At 34.0% G+C, this 22,856-nt stretch overlaps 1 protein-coding gene across 17 annotated transcripts in view; it reads right to left on the reverse strand.

Moving 5' to 3' along the window:
- The window catches only part of ADGRL2 (adhesion G protein-coupled receptor L2), a 193,327-nt gene that overhangs the window by 52,836 nt on the left and 117,635 nt on the right, over nt 1–22,856 (reverse strand). For all 17 annotated transcript variants that reach the window (XM_047794269.1, XM_047794252.1, XM_047794257.1 and 14 more), the window contains exon 4: nt 911–1,020. In XM_047794269.1, coding sequence (XP_047650225.1) covers nt 911–1,020 — 110 coding nt within the window. The remainder of the gene's footprint in view (nt 1–910; nt 1,021–22,856) is intronic.

Below are 22,856 nucleotides of genomic sequence, written 5' to 3' on the forward strand. Positions count from 1 at the left end.
GGAAGTCCTCCTCCAGCAAATCAATAAAATTGCTGCTAAACAATGTTTAATTCAAATATCTATGAATAAGGGGTGATATAACATGTTTTTTTCCAATGTAAAAAGCAAAGAAGACAAGAACAATATCAAACAAATTAACTGATGAACATTAGGTAATGTACTTCACCTTTTTAGTTGTCTAAATTTTTTTTCCTTTTAAAAACACACAATACAATTTAAAAGTACGAATTCTGAGATGAAAACTACACAGAATTAACAGCATTAGCTGAACCCTACTTCTGAAATTTCCAATTGAGTTTTAAGTATTCCTCTATATGCTCTTACTAAAGATGGATACCACAAAATTTAAAATAAAATTTGTGGCAAGGTTTTGTTATATCTATTTTATTTAGTGTTAAAATTTCATCACTGAATCTGGTAAAAAAAAAAAAAGTGTTCTCTTAAGGACAAGGGACCAAAAGAAAAGCACTTGCCTCAGTTACTGCAATGGTAGCTTTTACCAGGCATTAAAGTTACCACAACAGCAGGTAGCCATTCAAGTAGCTCATGATTAAAACTGAAGTCAATTCCTTCTTTAGAAAACTGTGAGCCAAACCAATTTGTCAGCAACTGGTATTGGGCAAAAGTACAGATTTCTATCTGCCCTATTGAATAGCTAATTCAAGTTTGTTTTCTGGAAAAACACTAGCCTTAAAAGCCAAACACTTAAGAACACAGACAGACACTTGGCCAGCATCACACTATGGCTCCCTTCCACACTTCATGAAGCTAATTGGAGGCCCGACTCTGTTAGTGCTCTGCATGCATAATAGTTCTGAAGGCCATAAACATATGCTTCTTTCACATGGGTCGTCTTTCAGCATCAATGAAGAATGCTGCAGAAAGTGAAAAATACAAACTTCATACTTACTGTAAGGGACACATTCATATTGGACCTCAAGATATTTGTATGTTCCAGGACATGGATCAGGAAACACATCTGACCCAGTAACTACTATACACTGTGTTCGATTGTTGCACCTGGAAAACAAAACAAATCAAACTTGTGTGACTTAATAATGTATTTGTTTATTGCCAGTAAAGGAATATAAGAGAAAATGGATTCACACTTTCTTCAAGCAACTAGTACATAAAAAAAATTCAACCAATATTAGGTTGCTCTAAAGAGTTATAGAAGTCCTATTTTCTTTATGTTGTAATAGTTCTGGATCATGAGCCAAACTGAATTTTAACTCAAAATACAAAGAAAATTGCTCACAGTTCTCTATTATTCTAGTATAAATTTTAAATGGACTTCTGGATATATTCAACACGTACTAAAAAAAAACCTTACCTGGATACTCGCCATAGTTAAGAATTAAAATTGCAGTTAAAAAATGGACTGGTTAACAAAACAGTTACAAATTGAATCGTTTTGACAATGTCTTAAAACAAAGGAAGAGCCAGGTTTTTACGTTTATCCTCCAAATTGTTTTCAGTTTTTTATTACAGCCAAGTACTTACACACTCTTGAATACCAGAAACCAAGCTATGGCCTGCATAAATGATAGATTGGATTTAAAGCATTTAGGATAGTGTCTGGCACACATCGAGTATCTAAGCATTGTGTTACTCTTACTATTTTCATAGATTAATATTCTTATATTATTCATATGATGTGACTGTGAATTCTATTCTTCAAAATTAGTACTCCTTGAAATACATTAAAACCATGTCACTAACATGATGCCTAGAATGCCCTATTTATTCCTATAGAAATTTTTTTCATATTTTTGTGTTGTCATTAATTCACTGAAATTATTAGAATTAGGTCAGAATTCTAGGCAAGATAATATTTATTTAAGTTCTATGAATCTGTCCAAATGATCTTCTGCAAAAAGCAAGAACTATTTCCTTTATAATTTAACTTGATAACAACCCAATGGAATGCAATGTTTGCAGGGTTTTTATTGTATTTTCTGATAGTATATTCATTAGGAGGACAAAGCAGACAGAATAAGATTTACTTAAAATATTATGAATACCAGACATTCTATATAGTGCATTAACTAACTAGACTATGAAATGGAAAACAAAGAAGGAAAAAGGAGCCCAGTTTTGAGCACAACTAAAGGGCAGTGGAAGGAGAACTGTATTAGAGGGGTAGGTATGTAAGCCAGGCACCTTCAAGTCACTTCAATTCAAACCAGGTTAATTCTTCTTGAGGAGCAGAAAGACCTGAAAAATTCTACAGGATCAAATGAGTAAATTTTATAGGTCAAGATATAATAAAATGAACTTCAAATGGAAGACTAAAATATTAAATATATTATAACTAAAGTTGTACACATATTAAACTGAAACTTTTATCATGATTATAATGTTGTATGCCATATTTTTAAAAAATATATAAAATAATTTTTAGTTGGACAGATAATGTAAATGATGCGGTGTCACATTCTTGTACAACAAACATCATGTTCAACCATTTAAAGAAATTTGCCAGTGCTTCTCCATTTAAAGTAAATGAATTATTTTAACATGAATCACAGAGCAAATTTCATATCCTAAAATTTTAAACAGCAGATGGATTTAAGATTTCTCAATAGATCAATGTCAAACATTTCAACTGTTTCATTTTCTTCTTAAATTTAATAGCAACAAGAGTTCTTTGCTGCTTTTTAAAATTTCCTAATCTCCGAAATTCTCAACCACTAACCCAGTCCCCAACAAAAATGAAAATCCTTTCATTCCCTTGCTTGTACTTACTCTACCTACAAAGATCTTCCCTTTATCTCACCCTCATGCCTCTCAGAAGCAAAGGAATCTAAACTCCTGAGTTAGAAATCTCTTTCATATATTTCCTCTCTCTACATTTTATGGCCACTGACAAAGCCCTGCCAAATTTTAAGTGGTTTTAATATATATTTGAAATATATTCATGATAGAAATCCCCTAAAATAACAATTCCAATTGTGAGTAAACTATCCACATACTTCATCAAACTTTCCTTCCCACTGAAGCCTCCTCACACCAACGAACCAAGAATAGGAGAGACAAATGGTTGAAATGGACCCAGAGCCCCAAGGACTTTGGACTAAGGTGAAGGAGGAAGTTACTCAAAGGATTTGGGAATTAGATCACTTTTTCAAAACTAAAGAATACACTGAAGATTTTTCCAGGAATTGTTCAACCTAGATCAGATGAATAGATATGATTTTAATAAGGGGTGTAAAATATTTTTTTATTTTTCAATGTCACAATATGTTTGTGGGGCATATACAAGGAATAAGCAGTCTGGTATCCATTAAATTGTATTTAAAAACGGAGTTCCCGGAGTTCCCGTCGTGGCACAGTGGTTAACCAATCTGACTAGAAACCATGAGGCTGCGGGTTCGTTCCCTGCCCTTGCTCAGTGGGTTAAGGACCCGGCGTTGCTGTGAGCTGTGGTGTAGGTTGCAGACGCGGCTCGGATCCCGAGTTGCTGTGGCTCTGGCGTAGGCCGGCGGCTACAGCTCCGATTGGACCCCTAGCCTGGGAACCTCCATATGCCATGGGAGCAGCCCTAGAAAAGGCAAAAAGACAAAAAAATAAAAATAAAAATAAATAAATAAATAAAAATAAAAACGGAGTTCCCGTCGTGGTGCAGCAGAAATGAATCTGACTAGGAACCATGAGGTGGTGAGTTCGATCCCTGGCTTTGTTCAGTGGGTTAAGGATCCAGCTGTGGCTGTGGTGTAGGCCAGTGGCTACAGCTGTGATTAGACCCCTAGCCTGGAAACCTCCATATGCCCCAGGTGCGGCTCTGAAAAGACAAAAAACAAAAAACAAAAATCTATTTAAAAGACAACACTATAAAATGAAAAATAATTGCTCATATTTACTCTTTTTCTGACCAACTCTGAATTACTCACCTGACCACAATTACTAGTTCAAATTAATGTCAAAAGCAATTATAATAATTTATGTCAACCACATAATTTCTATTTCTTTTAATAATCACACTGTACAAAGCATTCACTTTAAGACAGCAAAAAGTGTAAATTTTATGGCCATATTTTTAAGTTAAAATTGAAGGTAAGGAGACTTAATGGAGTTCCTACAAATGAAATTATATAGATTCTATAATTCATGGCCTCCCAATATGTGAAAAATGTTTATTTTTATATCATAACTGCAAGAAATTAATCTTGAGAAAAAAAAGAATTTGGGTGCTAAAGTAGGAAAGGGTCAGAAAAAAAATAGGAACACAAAGGTATAAGGATAACAGATTTGCATACTGGTATTTTGGTTCATGGGAAAGAAAACTTAAAATTTTAGAGGTCCAAATGATGACAATAAAAAAAACCTGTACATTCTTTGATGTACAGGCTTCCAAATACAGAAAGTGTGAGGACAAAAAGTTAAAGAAAAAAACACAGTGTGAGCTGTTAGTACTAAGAAAAATCCAAAAATTCCTAACCCATACACTCTTGATAAGACTGTAAAACACTGTAAACTGCTATTATTTAAGAAGATAGGGAAAGAGAAAGCGATGAGCCACAGAAGCAATGTAAATTCCCACCAACTGCTCTGCTTCAAATTTTCATTCTAATGAAAATGAAAAGTCACCACTAAGCCAAGAAAGGAAAAGACATTCAGTTGCTTTGCATTCTTACACCTGAGCACAGTTCCTTGCTTGAGTTTCTCTTCCTCCAGAGAAAAAGATTTATCAGTAAAGGTATGGCTATATTAACAACTAAAGTATCAGTATATTTTAATACTAACACATGGAAACATTACGTTAAAAAGCTATACTTTCCTTAAATGTGAAATATTAAAATTCAGCTTGAATGAGACAAGGCAGAAGAGGAAAAATAGGGCTTTTTAAATAGGTGGACTTGAATTACGACTTGAAGGAAATGCAAGTACTGTCATCCTAAATAAAACACTTCAACTTTTAAAACTGACCTTACTTTGTCTGATATCTGTAGGGATGCACAGATGAGTTAGGACAGTTAAAGCACTGGTTCTCAAAATGTGGTCCTCAGATCAGCTACCCCAGCATCAACTAGGAACTTTATTAGAAATCCATTTTCAAGCCCCAACCAAACACAACAGCCTCAGAAATGCTGGTGGCTAGTACCCAGCAATCTATGTTTTAAGCAGCTCTGCTAGTCATTCTGATTTATGAAGATCACTGTGTTAGAGACAGGTTTAGATATTTTAGTAAAGAATAGATTATATGTAGAAATACATGCTTTTGCTCTATAAATCTTAATACAATGCAAGTGAAACAGAAAGTCAGTTAGTGGAGTTCCTGTTGTGGCTTAGTGGTTAACAAATCCGACTGGGAACCATGAGGTTCTGGGTTCGATCCCTGGCCTTGCTCAGTGGGTTAAGGATCTAGCATTGCCGTGAGCTGTGGTGTGGGTTGCAGACGCGGCTCAGGTCCCATGTTACTGTGGCTCTGGTGTAGGCCGGCAGCAACATCTCCGATTGGACCCCTAGCCTGGGAACCTCCATATGCTGCGGGAGCGGCCCAAGAAATGGCAAAAAGACCAAAAAAAAAAAAAAAGTCTGTTAGTGATGAGTCTGATTCATGGAGCATGTACATAATATAGTTTATAATGTTAACTTAAGTTCTCTTGCTAATTTTAATCATAAGAATCAAGGGTTTTAGTTGCTCTAATTTTGAGCCAGCAGGCTATTTATAAATTCCTAATCTGAGGAGTCTAAATAAGTACAGTCTCTAGGTACATACACATCGCACGTAAGCCCATTTTCAACAACAGAAGGAAAATATAATCTTTTCCTGGCTAATGGAAATTTCTAAAACTAAATAAATCTAAAAATAAAAAAAGTTGGCAATCCATAAAATATACTATGTTTCCTAGAAGGAAGATATCATTAAAAATAACAGGAACCAAAACAAGATACACTGTAATCACTGCAAATTCTTCTATATTCAACCTTTGACTTATTTATTCAAATAAATTTTAATAAAGTGACAACTATAGGAAAACATTATACTATATAATTATTTTGAGAAAGAACTCAAGGGGTATAGAGGGATCCCTTTCAAATAATTAACTTCTAAGCAATTTCTGAAATACAATGTATAACTTACCACCTCATAAGTAAATATAAATCTATATAACACTCAAACTCTAAGCATTTAATCATTTTTAATATTCTAACCACATTTTCAAAAATTTCCAAAAGTTGGCAGATATAGATAAAAGGCTAATCATTATCTCATATCACTGGTTTAAAAGCACCATGAAATAAATATTACCTAATACTATTTCTATACATTATTTTAGTTTGCAACTTTCATATTAAATATTTCTTTCCCTAATTTTCTAATCTAATAAATATATATATAGAATATAACATCCGAGAATTCCATATGTAACTAAAATAAATCCAATAAAAAATGTTTGGTAACATTATCAAGTTGAAATACCAGAATAAAAGTATTATTTATGATATTAATATTCATAAAACTTACATTTTAATCACAGAAGCCATCAATCACAACATAGAAAATCCTAAGTTCTACTTAATAGGCTGGAGAGCTACTTTAAATGGAACAAAAAAAATCTGAGTTTTAAAAATTACTTAAAAATTCATTCTGTAAGTCTTTCTACTCAAAATGTGAAAAAAATTACATTCAAAAAAATAAAGGAAAATGTACATCTCAAAAGCTAAAGAAAAAAAATTGGAGATTAACAGTCTATTAATTTACTTCCCATGCACAAGGGAATACCAATATATTTGCTTCTTAGCAAAATGAGAGTGTAATATTTGAAGTCCATGTTATTGTTCAGGTTAGTGCACAGTATGCAGAAAAAAAATACTTTAAGGAATGTCCAGTAAATCTCTTAACCATCACAATTAGCAGATGATAGGAAGTCAAGAGTATTAAAAGTCTATTTTATCTTCCAGATGTAGTCAATGCTCTCAGGTTTTAATAAATTTTACTTTTTTTCAATAAATTTTAAGACATTCAAAAGGTTTTCTGAAATTAAGATAAACGTTGTCTAGAAAAATGCATCTTATAAATGTGTATTATTATTACTAATTTACATATTAGTATATGAAAATTACTTAGACATTATGCACAGATTAACAGCAGTATTTTGAAGAAACACTATCGTTTTTATTTTGGGGACAGTAGTGCTTCACCACTAGTGAAATATTAATAATGCAAACTATTAATATGCTGCTTTTCCTTAATGTTTTAAAACTATAAATGAAAGGAACAATGCATATATTACTTCTTATAACCTGAGAATAAACTGTATAAAAATCACTGATATAGCATACCATTGGACTTTACTCAGAAGCAAAATTATTTGCTAATTAGGGAGATTAGTGTTTAAAAGCTGAGGTTTTAGAATAAAATAGAATTGGAGATTCAGTTCCAGCCCTGCTGCTTACTACTTAACTGTGAGTCCATAAGCAATGTATTAAACCTTTCAGTCTTAGCGTTCTCATCTGTAAACCTTAATACTTGCTTTAGAAGTTTGTCGTTAAGGTTAAATAGGATAATGCAAGTAAACTCTCTGCACAATCTCTCAACAAATATGAATTACTACCAACCATAAAAACATCAGTAATAACAGTAAATACTTCCTTATATAAGAGGAACATAGATTTGACAACCTTCACAGGGCAGAACATCTTTTATTCTTCCAGAGTAGTCCCTATACCACACATATGATTTCCTGTGTATGGCTTTAGAATCAAGCTGAACTATCCATGCAAATTTGTTTCCTTTCCAACTTGCATCTTGAATTGTACAATGCCCAACGAATTGCTTTTACCCTTTTTTTGATTATCTTATGCTCATTATTACACTTTACCAAGTGCAAAAAGTATGGAGATGAGATTCTCTGTGTAATCTATTTTGAGAGGTGTTTTAATCAATAGTCTTGTTCTGCTGATTAAGCAGGAGCTTCTGTTTTGGCAAGATAACATTAGTTTCTCCAGTCATGCTCCAAAAACCATTGGGAATCTTCAGCAGATCATTAGATATGCTACAATAAAGCTTTGGTACATTCTCTTTTCTTCCTTAAATTACTTCTTCACTGTCCCATCATTCCTCATCTCGATGGCACTGAATTATTATTGCATCTCCCCTGAAACCTGCACTAGAGCTATGTCTCCAGGCCATAGGATGCCATTTTCAATTGAAGCTTCAGCTTGAAAATATAAATTACGAAAATTTCATTATCTCCTGCCAGGGGCCATTATTCACCACAGTTCTAAGGAAGATTAAAAATGCAAAATCTACCGACTTGAACAAATACTCCAGCATTCAACAGAAAAGCTCAGTATATTATGACAGAAACTAAAAATTAATGTTGGCTAAAATTTGGAATCATCCTCTAGAATTAGTCCAATTCTTTACTGAGAATGTATGTTCAGTGAAGACTGCTTCAACAATTTCAGTCTCTTAGTGGCATCTGTTATTGTTTTTAATTCAATTATAAAATAACAGGTCTGTTTCTTTCCTGTTACCTTCTACCTTAGTTAAAACTGCTCACTTTCTGGAGATAAATAAACTCTTTTAAGGTACTAGGGTAATATGTAATGATACTCCCTTCCAAAGCACCAAATATAAACAGAAACATTCACAGGAGCACTCTGGAAGAATTTAAACCACATCCACATGGGGAACTGTATCTTCTAACTGAACAGAACAACTATAGCTGATGTCAGGAACCCATTCTCTAATTAATGGAATAGGAATAATATTCATTTTGAGCCTTAGTTACCACAAAACTTATTACGTCAATAAATAAATTTTATTTTCTTCAAGAACACCAATTTTTAAAATTTAGAAACATCACCACAAAGGGCAAAAAATAAAAGAAAGAAAAAGCACACTGTCAACTTATAAATTTTTAGCAGAGGAGACTATGTGCCTGGCACATACTAGGGATTAAGTAATTTGCTTCTGAATGAATGAAATAATAAGGAATGATTAACTTGACTATTTTGTTTGTAAATAGACACACAGTAAAAAATAAATATTAAATATCCAATTCTGCTTAAATCAGCTGTACCTGAATCTTAACAGAATTCTGTCAAATTGGACACAGTTCTGTATCATGAAAGCCAATAATACAACACTAAAGAGACAGATCTACTTAAGAGGTGGGGGAGGGAGGTACCTTTTAACTTCCAAATCACTTTTTTATGCACTAACAATTTCAAATGACCAAGGAATGCATTATCTAGGCACTAAAATCCCTGTCTTTTGAGGTACAAACTTTAAAATATTTTTTAAGGCACATAGCAGACTACATTAAAACATGAATAGTTAAGTTCCTAAATAAATTTCCTCAAAGTAATCAAATAAACTGAAGGGATAAAAGGAATATACTCCAAGGTACAAGGTTACAATCATCCTCACAGATGAAAGAGGAAAACTGAGTTGATGTAAAATCAAACCTTTTACTTTTAAATTGTATTATGAAATGCTCTTTTATCATCAAAACTTCCATTATGTAGAGCTAAGGAAAGTAGGTCCTGCTTTCTTTAAATATTTATTAATGATGATTTGTGAGCCTACCTAATTGCTGGGTAAACATAACATTAGGAAGCTAAGTGATGTGTAATTAATATGGTAAAACAGAGGTGTTCTAAAGTAATGTTCCCATTTGTCACATAACTATGGTCTCATAATTTATTTAATAATTTGTGTAATCCAGAAGATTTCTATCCATCATACAGTATTTAATTCCTTAAGCATGTTAGGATAATATACACTAAGCATCATAACATATTTAAAGGGTTTTAAAATCTTTGAAATAAAGTTGAATTATTGAAATAAGTTATCACTTGAATCTGTTGATTATGATCAAAATATTCTTGAATATAGATACATACATGTATACATAATTTGGGAAAAAAAGTATATTTTTATTTTGTTCAGTTTCTGATATACTGATGCTTTCAAAATCTTGAAATATGGTCCTAATTTTTTAAAAATTGCAACTGGGAGTAAATCTTTGCAACTGTACTGAAAAACAGTATAGAAAACATCAATTTATTATTTAAATAACTACAAGCTAAAATACAAAATATCTTTCTGGCTGATCAACATATAAACATAAACCTATTTGACTGAAAAAGTATATAGCATATAACAAATAGAAAGCCAAAAACATAAATAAGTATCAGGTAACCTATAGCAAAGCAACAAAAGCTTGAAGTAAAGTCCCAGGTAGGCTCATAGGTAGAAGGTTGTCCTTCTATTTTTCAGTATGCTGAAAACAGGGACAACGTAAAAATGGTAGCTTCCAGGAGTTCCCGTCGTGGCGCAGTGGTTAACGAATCCGACTAGGAACCAGGAGGTTGCGGGTTCGGTCCCTGCCCTTGCTCAGTGGGTTAACGATCCGGCATTGCCGTGAGCTGTGGTGTAGGCTGCAGACGCGGCTCGGATCCTGCGTTGCTGTGGCTCTGGCGTAGGCCGGTGGCTACAGCTCCGATTCAACCCCTAGCCTGGGAACCTCCATATGCCACGGGAGCGGCCCAAGAAATAGCAACAACAACAACAACAACAAAGACAAAAGACAAAAAAAAAATGGTAGCTTCCAAAATCATTGTGTGTCAGGAATTAAAACCACAAAGGATAAACACTTTAGTACTTATAAAGTTGCATCTTAGAAACTCAAAATAAAAAATCTTCGAAAATTCTACATTAATCACTAAAATAAGGATTTTAAAACAGCAATGCTGATTTTCTAAAAACAACTTTCTATGTTTTGGAAACCTTTGAAATTCCTTGCAGTTTTTACTGGACCTTGGGGTCAGTTTAATGCAAATTAGGCTTGACTCACTCAGAGCCTTATTAATGCAGTACAAAAATCTCGTTTGCAGAAATGCACATTCAACATAAATGCACTTGCTTTTATTAGCAAAAAAAAAATATTTATTTACAAAGCATGCCATTGAGACTAAGTTTCATTCACAGGGTCATCAGGTCCAACTACTTAATAAAAGGAACAAGATAATTTAAGTGGGGATTAAAAACTATAAAATTTGAAATACTTTAGAAATATAACTTCTGAGTCCAAATTTTCAAGACCTCTGCTTTTAATAATTCAAAAAATTATTATACCTGTATCAATTAGCAATTATTTATAAAAATGTTAACCTACAATAGTTTGCACTTGCAGAAACTATCACATTTTTAACAAGGTAACTGAGAAATCGCTATGGGATGGCCTAGTTAGATTAAATTAGCAAGAAACTTGTTACCAGACCATATAAAAGACACAGCATAATAAGACATGACCTTGCAGAGCCTTGGAGCCAATCTGTGATGTTTTTTCCTTCCTATAACCCTTGCTAATTATCTGTAAAGTTACAGACCCTTTTGTCGTGGGTTATTTTTCTTCAAATTGTGAGGGGATTTTTGGTTTCTAAATATTTAATTAGTCTTGTTATGATATGAGAATTGTTGTACACGCCAAGCATTTTGAGTTTCATACTCTTTCTTTCTAATTATCTTCAGATTTAGATTGGTCATCCCAAATCTTGTCCTTTTGTAATTATTTACTTCTTAAAGATCATTCTGTGAAGAAATATTTTCGCCCTTATGGCGCCTTTCCCACAAATGGCTTTTTTGGTCTGTTAATTATCCATTCAGAGGATTAGAGTTTGAAATAATGCAAAAGAACCTGCAACTAAAAGGAGTTTTAGAGGGCAAAACTGATGAAACTGGATTTTGGGGTTGCTATTTTAAATTCACCTTTAAGATGACTTCCTTGGTTTGAATGTGATTTTGACAAACAGGAAAATTATGCCATAAATATTTTTTTCCTACCTCCCAAGATGCTTCACGGGATGTCATTGAGTCAGTATTATAAATCTCTGCATATAAAAGAAACAAATTTCTAGGCTAATTGACAGCTAATATAATTTCTGCTTTTACAGACCTCACTTTGATTATAGTACAGCAACAAATGTTCACAGAACTTCCTATATAATCAAAATGAAAGCATGGAAATAAAATCATAATACTTTCAGCACTGTGCTTTTAAAATTTTTCCATCTATGCAAAAGTTAAGATAAAGTACTTTTTGTTAAAGTTTTTAACTGTCTCTGGAAAAGTTTTTCATTTTTTATTAAAATGACATAAGTGCTTGGGTTTTTTTATCAAGAGGTAAGAAAGCACTGCTATTCTTTACTCAAAATGAGAATAAAATTTGTCATGACTTTTAGTACTATTATTTCCTCATCAAACTTGCTTTTCAGTTAAATGCACTTTTCTTACTATTACTTTTATTTTACAGTAATTTACTTTCCTCATGCAATTTATAAGATATTTTGGTAGTAAAACACGTGATACAGTTTATAAACAAATATACAAAGGTATTTTGTGTAAAAGGGGACACAAAAGTACAACTGAGCAATATCTTAGTAAACACCGAATTAATAAATTAATGTTGGAGGACAGGAAAATGCATAGAATTAAATAATACAACATTATAACGTTAAAACATTCTCCATGTGGTCATCAAAGTGAAAACTCCCGTCTGGAAAACAAAATGCTACGCAACTATTCTGTAACTCACGAATCTTTTTCTATTAATTACCTAATATTAACTCTGCGCTTCATGAAAACTATTACTGTTTTCCTTATGTTGCTCTTTCTAATTTAGAGAGATGCCTCTGAACAGAATTCTCACAAAAATTACTGTCTACATATACTTCTTGAACCATTTCTTCCTTATACAAAGAACTGTCTGCAGGATCTTGTCTTCTGAAGTAGAACATTTTTAGAACTTAGGACACTAGGCTAATAGCCTGAGGAACTCCTATTTTCCAGCTCACAGTGAGGCCCTTTATGCATGCCTTTTAGGGACATGCATTTGTATGAAGCATCTGCTAAGGAGGAGGTGTAGAGAAAGCCAACGCATCAACTACGATGGCCTAACAGTATTAAATTCTTCTCTGATAACCCAAACCTGAAGTGATCCTTCTCTTCTTTCCCTATGGCAGTAACTGTTTATATAGTTAATTTGTCAATTAATCATATTCTGCTTTGTGGCATCTCTTCTATGTTTTTCATGTAGTTGTTATTTAACTCACCAGGTATTTTCCATGTTTAAAATTAAGCTGTAAACTCCTTATGTTTTTGTTTATATTCTTTTTCCAAACAACCCAAAGGGTGCTGGGCACTTTATTGTACCAGGTCTCATGCCTTTGCTGTTTCTAAGACCCTAGTTTTACCTCTTCAGTTAGATGCTGTTAGGCTTCCTTCAAATCCTTTGGAATGCATAGTCCTATTAAGGGCAAAAAGTGTTCACTCAATAAAGACTTCCTAAATTGTAATTCTCATTCTTCTATATTTAATTGAGGGTTTTTTAATTGAAGGAACAACTCAAAATGTCCTGTCGGTACATATTATTGCCATTCCCCTTAAAAAAAAATTGCAGATATTTTGCACAGATGTTTACCTAACTGTTCTATGAGACAAGACATGAAAAACAATAAAGGCAAAAGGCTAGAAGCACAGACTCTTGGGAGACTCTTAGCAGGAGAGCAGGTGTGGGAGGCTAAAAGCTATCCTTAATACCCATAATCTGAATATAAATAATCAAATTCATCAGAGACTTATAAAGAGGTGGATACTTTGTGTGTTCATTCACTCTCAAAATTAATGGAGTCTCACCTGACTGATAAATATACAGCAAATTTCACCAGCTTACTTCTGATAAATCAGTACTAATCTTTAATCATGACAAAATATTCATAATCTAATCCTTTTATCAAATTGACTATCACTGCAGGAGTCTCATGTGTTTGCACAATTAAAAACCCCATGTTAGCTGTATATAATAAGGCATTACATTTGATGCAAATCCTTCTCTATTGAAATAAGTGCCGAGCTGACAGCAGGAAGTAGCTGATAAGAAGGCAACAAGGCATTGCTGATGGCATTCTCGATAACTGAACACCTACTCATAAGCATTCAGTCTATAGCGTGTTACTGAAAGTGCTCCTTTTTTAAAAAGCACACAGATCAAGGGAAATGTCCTCTTGCTGCAGCTCAGTCACAAAGGCAAGAAATTATCTAAAATCAGATAGATAAACGATATATACATAAATAGATAGGAAGAAAGGATGAAAGGAAAGAAATGATAATTTTATCATTTATCATACCTGTGATTCTGGCACTAGAGTGATACAAGATATTTTCTGCTGCTAAGTGCTAGGTATAGAAATATTTACTATTTTGAAAGCATAGTGATACACTAATTATACCACGTGCAAACAATACCTATGCAGAAGAAAATGAAGAAATGGATACGAGCCTAAAAAAGGGTGAACCTTGTTATTTCAGAGCCTTATGAAGAGTTTAAAATGCTAGTGTAATTTTCCATATTGACATTACAGAGTTAAAAACAACTTTTAAGATACAAAACAGTTTTTAATAGAACTATTCCATAATTTTGAGAAATATAAAGAACATCATCTTTGAAAGATCCTTTCCTCTGAAGCCTAAGTGCTGGAAGAGAATTAACAATACTCAAAAGGAAAAAGGAAGCCGATGAGGTGCTAAGTGGTATGGGAAGTTTAAAAGAGTGAAGACAGGAGTTCCCGTCGTGGCACAGTGGTTAATGAATCCGACTAGGAACCATGAGGTTGCGGGTTCGATCTCTGCCCTTGCTCAGTGGGTTAACGATCCGGCGTTGCCGTGACCTGAAGTGTAGGTCACAGACGCGGCTCGGATCCTGCATTGCTGTGGCTCTGGCGTAGGCTGGTGGATACAGCTCCGATTGTCTAGACCCCTAGCCTGGGAACCTCCATATGCCGTGGGAGCGGCCCAAGAAATAGCAAAAAGACCAAAAAAAAAAAAAAAAGAGTGAGGACAAGAAGTTCCTGTGTGGTGCAGCGGGGTTTAGGATTTGGCATGGCCGCAGCTGTGGTACAGGCCACAAGTGCGGCCTGATTCCATCCCTGGCCTGGGAACTTCCATGTGCCTGGGGTGTGGCCAAAAAAAAAAAAAAAAAAAAAAGACAAAAGTTGAATAAATCCTTAAACAGACCTACTCAGTACTTCCTCAACAGAATACATTTTCGCAGCTGACACTACATTGCTCGTCACTTATCCTTTTCTCTCCGTTTTTAGAAGTTTACTATGTTATCTGAGAGATTTGGTATCATAATTATTTCTGTAGACACCTCATCTTCTTCACCAGGTTATAACACATTTGAGGGGTTAGTGCCTATTTTAAGAATCTTTGAAGCTCATGAGCAACACTGCTTTCTTCTAAAATGTTATTAACTCCATCAACACCAGTCTATAGACAGAAAAGCATATATTCTTACCAGTTTACTCGTAAATACCTTTAGAGTGTTTGATACATTAGCTTGCCCAGCAAACAATTCAGTAATTATCGGGAAGCATAAATTAATGAATGAGGAGTTCCCGTCGTGGCGCAGTGGTTAACGAATCCGACTAGGAACCATGAGGTTGAGGGTTCGATCCCTGGCCTTGCTCAGTGGGTTAATGATCTGGCGTTGCCGTGAGCTGTGGTGTAGGTTGCAGACGCGGCTCGGATCCCGCGTTGCTGTGGCTCTGGCGTAGGCAGGTGGCTACAGCTCCGATTAGACCCCCAGCCTAGGAACCTCCATATACTGCGGGAGCAGCCCAAGAAATAGCAAAAAGACAAAAAAAAAAGAATGAAAGATAAAGACAATTTCCAGAAGTCAAGCATAGTTCCATCACCATAGGACATAAACCAAATGATAATATCTCTGATTCATGTGGTTTGCATAAATTTTTAAAAGCTGAAGGCAGAAGACTTCCATTCCATGTTATACTCCTAGCCTGAATTAGCTCCTATCAGTAAGCTGTCTGAAAAGCTCAGTCCATGGTGACCTATGAAATGTTAGACTCAAGAGTGTTAAATACCACTAACACCATGTACAGGTTTGGGAGTGCGGGGCTGTGAGCCGTGAAGCAGCAACACTGCTCTTCTGGAAGCTAACATGCACTCTCAAGCCATAGATATAAATAGGATAAGTGTATTAAATAATGAATGACCAGCAAAACATCTTTATCACTGAAGATTAAAGACACAACATATATTTTATTAGACACATTAAAATCTACTATGCTATTTCAAGATTTTTATAAAATTACAGCTAAATTTGAGATTAAGATTTTTATTTTTTCTATTATAGTTGATTTACAATGTTCTGTTAATTTCTGCTGTACAGCAAAGTGACCCAGTCATATATATATATATATATATATATATATATATATATATATACACACAAATTCTTTTTCTCAAATTATCCTCCATCATGTTATTTTATCAAAAATAAACAGTATTCGAAATTGCACATTTTGTAGCTAGAGCGTTTTAGAAATATTTTTATTTACAAAAAGTAGTCTAACACTTAAAGTAGTATGCTCACACATAACATTACACATTTTATGTTAGAAATAATAGTTGGTTTGCTAAGTATATTGGATACGTCATTATTATGAAAAAGAAACACTAGAAGATCTTGCTATTGCTCTTATCTTTGACCCTTCAACTTTTCCATTTCAGCAACCTCATTAATGTCAAAATGCCATTAGAATCTCTGCCCACTTTCAAATCTCTACAGCCTGGGCAAGGCAAAATCTTTTGGGTTCAATCAGAACTGCTTTCCTTTTGTGTCTGGCGAAAAAGCATAATAGTGCCACAAAGGTCAGAATAGTATGAATATTACCTTTATTAAAGAAAAAGGACCACATGACAAAGACAAACTTGAGAATGTAAAATGCCATGTTTTAGATCTGAATTGGGCTGGGTTTTTCTTTTCTTTTCTTTCTTTTTTTCTTTTTTGGCAGATTCCTATAATGTATGTAAAGCAATACCACTGGCAGGGTTAGTTTCTATAATTAGTATCAGTACCCTCTTTAGGTTGGGTACCACAGGAAGCAGAATTTGAGGCTGGGACTTAGAATGTTCCTAGAACTACTAGTGAAGCCAGGAGTGAAGCAGGATTGGATAGAGCGAGAAGTGAGATTTGGTAGCAAACAAAGGCCCAGCAAATTCCTCAGGGAGGGAGTCCTGCGGTAGGGACAGCCCTTCAGAGATGTCTCAACATGAAGTGAAGGACGAGGAGGCCAAGCCTTTGTATTCTGGCTTTCAATGAGAACTGCCTCTGGGGAGAAGGATTTAAGATCCCTTCAGCCCGTGGTGGTTCCTGGGCAGCAGCAACTCCCTGGGCAACTGGGGAAAGAGGGCCAGACCCTGAAGGGGAGTCTAGAGGGCACACCTCACCATCCACTGCAACACTGCAATTGTAAAGAGGTTAATGGACTGTTTTCAAAAATAGTTCTTTTAAGACCACGTCTCATTTTCACGGCTTTTATTGTACTTTATCTTCTTGTACACAGTGACATGTCAATCCTGTTTACTAAGCGATATTCAATGGGTTTCCTATAGAGCAATGAACCTTAACAGGCAGCTTTTAATTGGCCCACATAGGAAACCACATTACTATTAATTCCACAGCTACAGCATAAAATAAAACCACTGCTTCTCAAACTCTAGAGCAATTAGACCTCTCGGCTATTTGGCTAACTCTGCTTCATGATACCCAATGCAGTTAATTATATTTTTTGATGTTAATAGTCTCTGTCAGTCTCAAGCATAACTTCTCTTTGATGAATATTTAAATTATATTTGAATAAAAAATAATCTTGGTTACATTTCATATTCAGTAATCATCACAGCTTAATAAAGGTCTACTTGTCAAGGGTTGAAATAAATGGCAATATACACATAAAGGTCCTACATCAACTTATCAGATAATGTGTTTGTAATAACCATTGTCTATATTTCGATCCAACACACCTGTTTATATACATTTTTAAAAAGTATAGACTCATTCACATAACAACTCACAGTTAGATTTCAAAAGTTACTTATAAACAGTCTTTTAAATTATACATACAGAATTCCCATGAATTAACGATGAGAACATCTTAGGACTAGGTCATAAGTTAATTTAATGTATGGAATGAAATTACCAAATTTTAAAATGTCCTAGAAAAATCAGCATTGATTCGCCTGCTTCCTCTTGCTGTATTGTTTTGGCAGGTTCTAAGAGTAATAATATGAAAATAAGCTTTGATTCACTAAAAGATTTTTTGATAATGGGTCTTACAGAAATCCAGTGAAATCATTACTTACTAATCATTAGTGATTACTATGAAATCATCATAACATAAAAACAGTATTTTTCTCCACATAAAGGAGTAGGAGGTGAGGCTGAGGGAAAATTCCGAAACTAGAGAACTGGAGAAGTGGGAAGAAAATAAAAGACAAAGCCCATTAGTATAATTTCTTAAACATTTACTTAAACCTCTTGTAGCTTGAAACTCCCTTAGTTTAAGTTTATATTATGTAAGAAGGTTTTTTTTTTAAATGATTTTTATTTTTTCCATTATAGCTGGTTTACAGTGTTCTGTCAATTTTCTACTATACAGCAAAGGCACCCAGTCACACGTACCTATATACATTCTTTTTCTCACATTATCCTCATCATGCTCCATCACAAATGACTAGATATAGTTTCCTCTGCTATATAGCAGGATCTCATTGCTTATCCACTCCATATGCAATAGTTTGCATCTATTAACCCCAGATTCCCAGTCCATACCACTCCCTCCCACAAGGCAACCACAAGTCTGTTCTCCAAGTCCATGAGTTTCTTTTCTGTGGAAAGGTTTATATAGAAAGGTTTTAAACCAAGCATTTATTTTATACAAACTGTATAACTGGGTTTTTCTATCTCAAAACTTTTACTGAATGAATAAATGTTTTATCTCATCTACTTAATGAATACCCCTTAATAAACTGACTTGTGAAATTTTTAATTTTTCATTCTTTCTTCTCTCAAACCCTAAATCTTTGAAATGTAAAGCAGACAAAATAAAATAAATGCTGAAATGTACAAACTAATCTAAGACTGTCTAGTGGAACATTATGCAAATTTCTAGAAACTAATACATTACATAAAAATGGCAGAAGAGTATTTAAGTTTTGTGAAGTTTACAGCTTATAAAACTTAGGGTCTGCACTCTAAGGAAAAAAAATAGGAAAAAACTACAAGCAGAAAATCAGGGACCAAAGTCAATATTTGGGGGAGGGAGGAAACAACAATACAAAATACAAATTTTTAAAAGCTAACAAGTTTCACAAGTAAGAAAACCCAGAAAAGTGAAATAATATTTTAATAATATAATTGCCTTGTATTCCTTTATAATACTTTAATAATATTTTTACTGTATAACTTAGGACTGTGTCTTCACAATTTCATTGTGTCACTTTCTATAAATTTGCTTTTCCACCCAAACAGTTGACTTGATTTATTTTTCACTATTCATGGTTCAGATATATTAGGAGTGCACCTACCATGTCACGGATGTTTGTGTTTTTTGAAATGCTATATAGCCTGTGCTCCACAAACACAGATATTCTGATAGATTCAATTTTATATGATACTCATTAAAAGAGGAGAACAATAGGGTGCATTTATAATCGTAAGCACTACATCTGATATGTTTTCTACATACTATTCGTAATCCACCAAAAATACTTCTGTTTTGGTTAATTATCAGCACGACCAAATCCTCCATTTATCATTTTACACATTTACCGACTGAAAGAATTTTCCAGCCTAGCTCCTAGCTCCATATACATTTCAAACATTATTTCTCCTCCACTTGCCATACATTTAAGGTGTCAGAGGATGATTCAAATTGTATTATGACACCTGGCCTTGCACATTTATGTCACAATCAGTAAGGCAGCATTATGAGTAATAGGATTATTTCTAGAGGCCATTTCTTTGCCAGAATAGGTAGTGATAACTAAAATATACACAAGTGTCTACAACCTACATAAAAATACCCCATGAAATCCAAACTGAATTTTCACCAACTGAACCTCCACTTAACAGAATCTCAAAATGCTCTTGGCTACTCCTAAGCAACCATAAATGAGGGAAACACAACAGAGAAGAAGCCAAGAGGATACAATGAAAACCTTACAAGATTGTGTTGAAATATCATACCTCAGCGACTTTTACAAAAACATGACCCAGTGAGCACGTTGCTAGGGGCCCTAAAGAATGCCTTGGAAGAAGTCTGTGCAAGTGAAGGCTTCAGAGATTTAAGATTCATTAGCTTCATGGTAAATCCACCTTCATAAACACAGTACTATTTTCACAAACTACAGGTGGATTCATTAAGACTAACAGATCTGCAGTCTGAAAAAACAAAGTTATCTTGAGACTGACAACTTATACAGAGTGACTTTCATTTCAGAACTTCTCTTCAAGGCTGTGGAGTGTTTTAAAATCACATCTTTATTGGTTGCATATGATATACGAAAAAATATTGGGAGAACTGCAACATGTATTAGCTACAAGATACACCTGTTTGGTTTATATGAAACAAATACTGAGATTACAGAATTGCTAACTTCTCTGTATTTCTTCAAAACTAGATTTTTTTCCTCAAAACATCTGAGAGATATTAGCTCTAATCCTAATTGTGGAACAGCAAAAAACACTAGAAACTGTAACTAAATTGCCCTTAAGATATTTAAAGAAAATACTAAGCAAGGTAAAAAGAGTAAGTCTTAAAAATCTGTAAGAGAGATAAATACTAGTAAAATGCTATCGGAAATCTAGTTATCCACAATTATTTTCCCAAGGCAATATACAAAGTGGAAGATGGTATTGGAAGGTTTTTGTTATTGCTGTTGTTATTGCTATTGCTGTTAATACAGTCTAGGTGTGCAATCTCATTATATAATATATGGGAAAATTAACAGGGCCATAATAAATGACATTTTAAGCTCTTTTTAAATAATTCGATACCAAATTTTTTCTCTCCTCATTTAATAAAGTTAGTCAATAGAGTATATTATGGATGACACTGACTCATAATAGCTATCCTGCTTTTGACGTGGCAACGTCAAGCTGCTAAACTGCTAGTAAGAAAATAAAACAAAGATTTAGAGTAAACCATTGATTCAATATATTTCTTCTACCAAATAATATACAGACCTTTTTTATAACTTAATTAGAAATCTCACTAAAATAGAAGGGATAATAAGAATGGAAAATTCTCAACTTCTAAATTATATTTTGTTACTATTTATAACATAATAAAATGGATAAATGAAGCAGCATATTTTCATACAGTGATATTATTCCAGAGCTTCAATGAATATATAATCTATTTTCTGGAAATAAAAAAGCCAATAAGAAGCTGCACAGCAATAGAAAAATAATTCCAAATTCTTAAGTGAACTTAAAATTCATAATTTGCTTTTCATCTTTTTTACTGGTCAAAAATATGCATTATATTACATTTCAGCAGTATCTATGAGTACTTCATAGGAGGGGAAACAGAGGAAAAAGCCATCTGCAAAGTAAAAATAGTGGCTATGTCTTGATCTGAAACTCTAAAATAAAATTTTATTTCTCTTCTCTACAACTGTGATTAAATCTGTTTTTATTTGTTCAAAGTATAACTCTTCAAAAGGATGCTTGTAAACGTATTTATACATTGATACTAGTAGTATGAATTCAAAAAGCAGATATACACTAAAAAGAAATCACAGTTAGGTACAAAGCAAGCACTCAAATGGGTATTTGAAAATAGTCCTAAGTATGCAGCTTTTGGTGTGCTTTCATGTACATCTGATTGTCTACTACATTTTGGTAATATAACATTGAATGGACTTGATTTCTGTCAATTAGAAATTTGAGTTCCTGTCGTGGTGTGGTGGAAATGAATCTGACTAGAGACCTTGAGGTTGCCGGTTTGACTACTGGCCTCACTCAGTGGGTTAAGGATCTGGCGTTGCCATGAGCTGTGGGTATATGTTGCAGATGTGGCTGGGATCTGGCGTTGCTGTGGCTGTGGCTTAGGCCAGCAGCTACAGCTCTGATTAGACCCTGAGCCTGGGAACCTCCACATGCCGCGGGTGTGGCTCTAAAAAGAAAAAAGACTAAAAAAAAAAAAAAAAAAAAAGGAAAGAAAGAAATTTCATTTGCTTAAATTTATTATGTAAATAAAAGCCAACATTTTAGTGCATAGTAGAAAATATTCTAAGAGAGTAAAATCTACAAGATATAGAAAAATATATGTACTTTTTTTTTTTTTTTGGTCTTTTTGCCTTTTCTTGAGCAGCTCCCGTGGCATATGGAGGTTCCCAGGCTAGGGGTCTAATTGGAGCTGTAGCCACCGGCCTACGCCAGAGCCACAGCAACGCGGGATCTGAACCATGTCTGCGACCTATACCACAACTCATGGCAACGCTGGATCCTTAACCCACTGAGCAAGGTCAGGGATTGAACACACAACCTCATGGTTCTTGGATTGGTTAACCACTGCACCACGATGGGAACTCCACAATATATGTACTATTGAAATCCCACTGTCGACTCATCCATAACACTCATCTCTCAAATGAGAAAACTGGAAAAAATAATAACTAAATAACAAATGAATACTCACATTCACTTTCATTTATTCGCCTTCCACTCTAGTTTCTAAAATAAAAGTCAAATTCTAAAAAATAAAAGTCAACTTGTAAAAATAGAAACTCCAAAGTTACAGAGCTGAAATGAAATATGTCTTTATTTTTTGAAAACCAATGTCCCTATCTCTCATCTAACCAATATCTTCCAAAAGTAAAATCAAATTCAAACTCTTAAGGTGTTATTTAAGGCTCTTAATTTCACTGAATAAATCTTTTAAAAGATCAGTAATGTAGTGTACTTAGGGAAAATGGTTCTGGCTTCCAAGACCAATGCAACATAAAAGATAAAACCCACATATTAACT

The sequence above is a fragment of the Phacochoerus africanus genome, chromosome 8 (assembly GCF_016906955.1).
Source record: "Phacochoerus africanus isolate WHEZ1 chromosome 8, ROS_Pafr_v1, whole genome shotgun sequence".
NCBI lineage: Eukaryota > Metazoa > Chordata > Mammalia > Artiodactyla > Suidae > Phacochoerus > Phacochoerus africanus.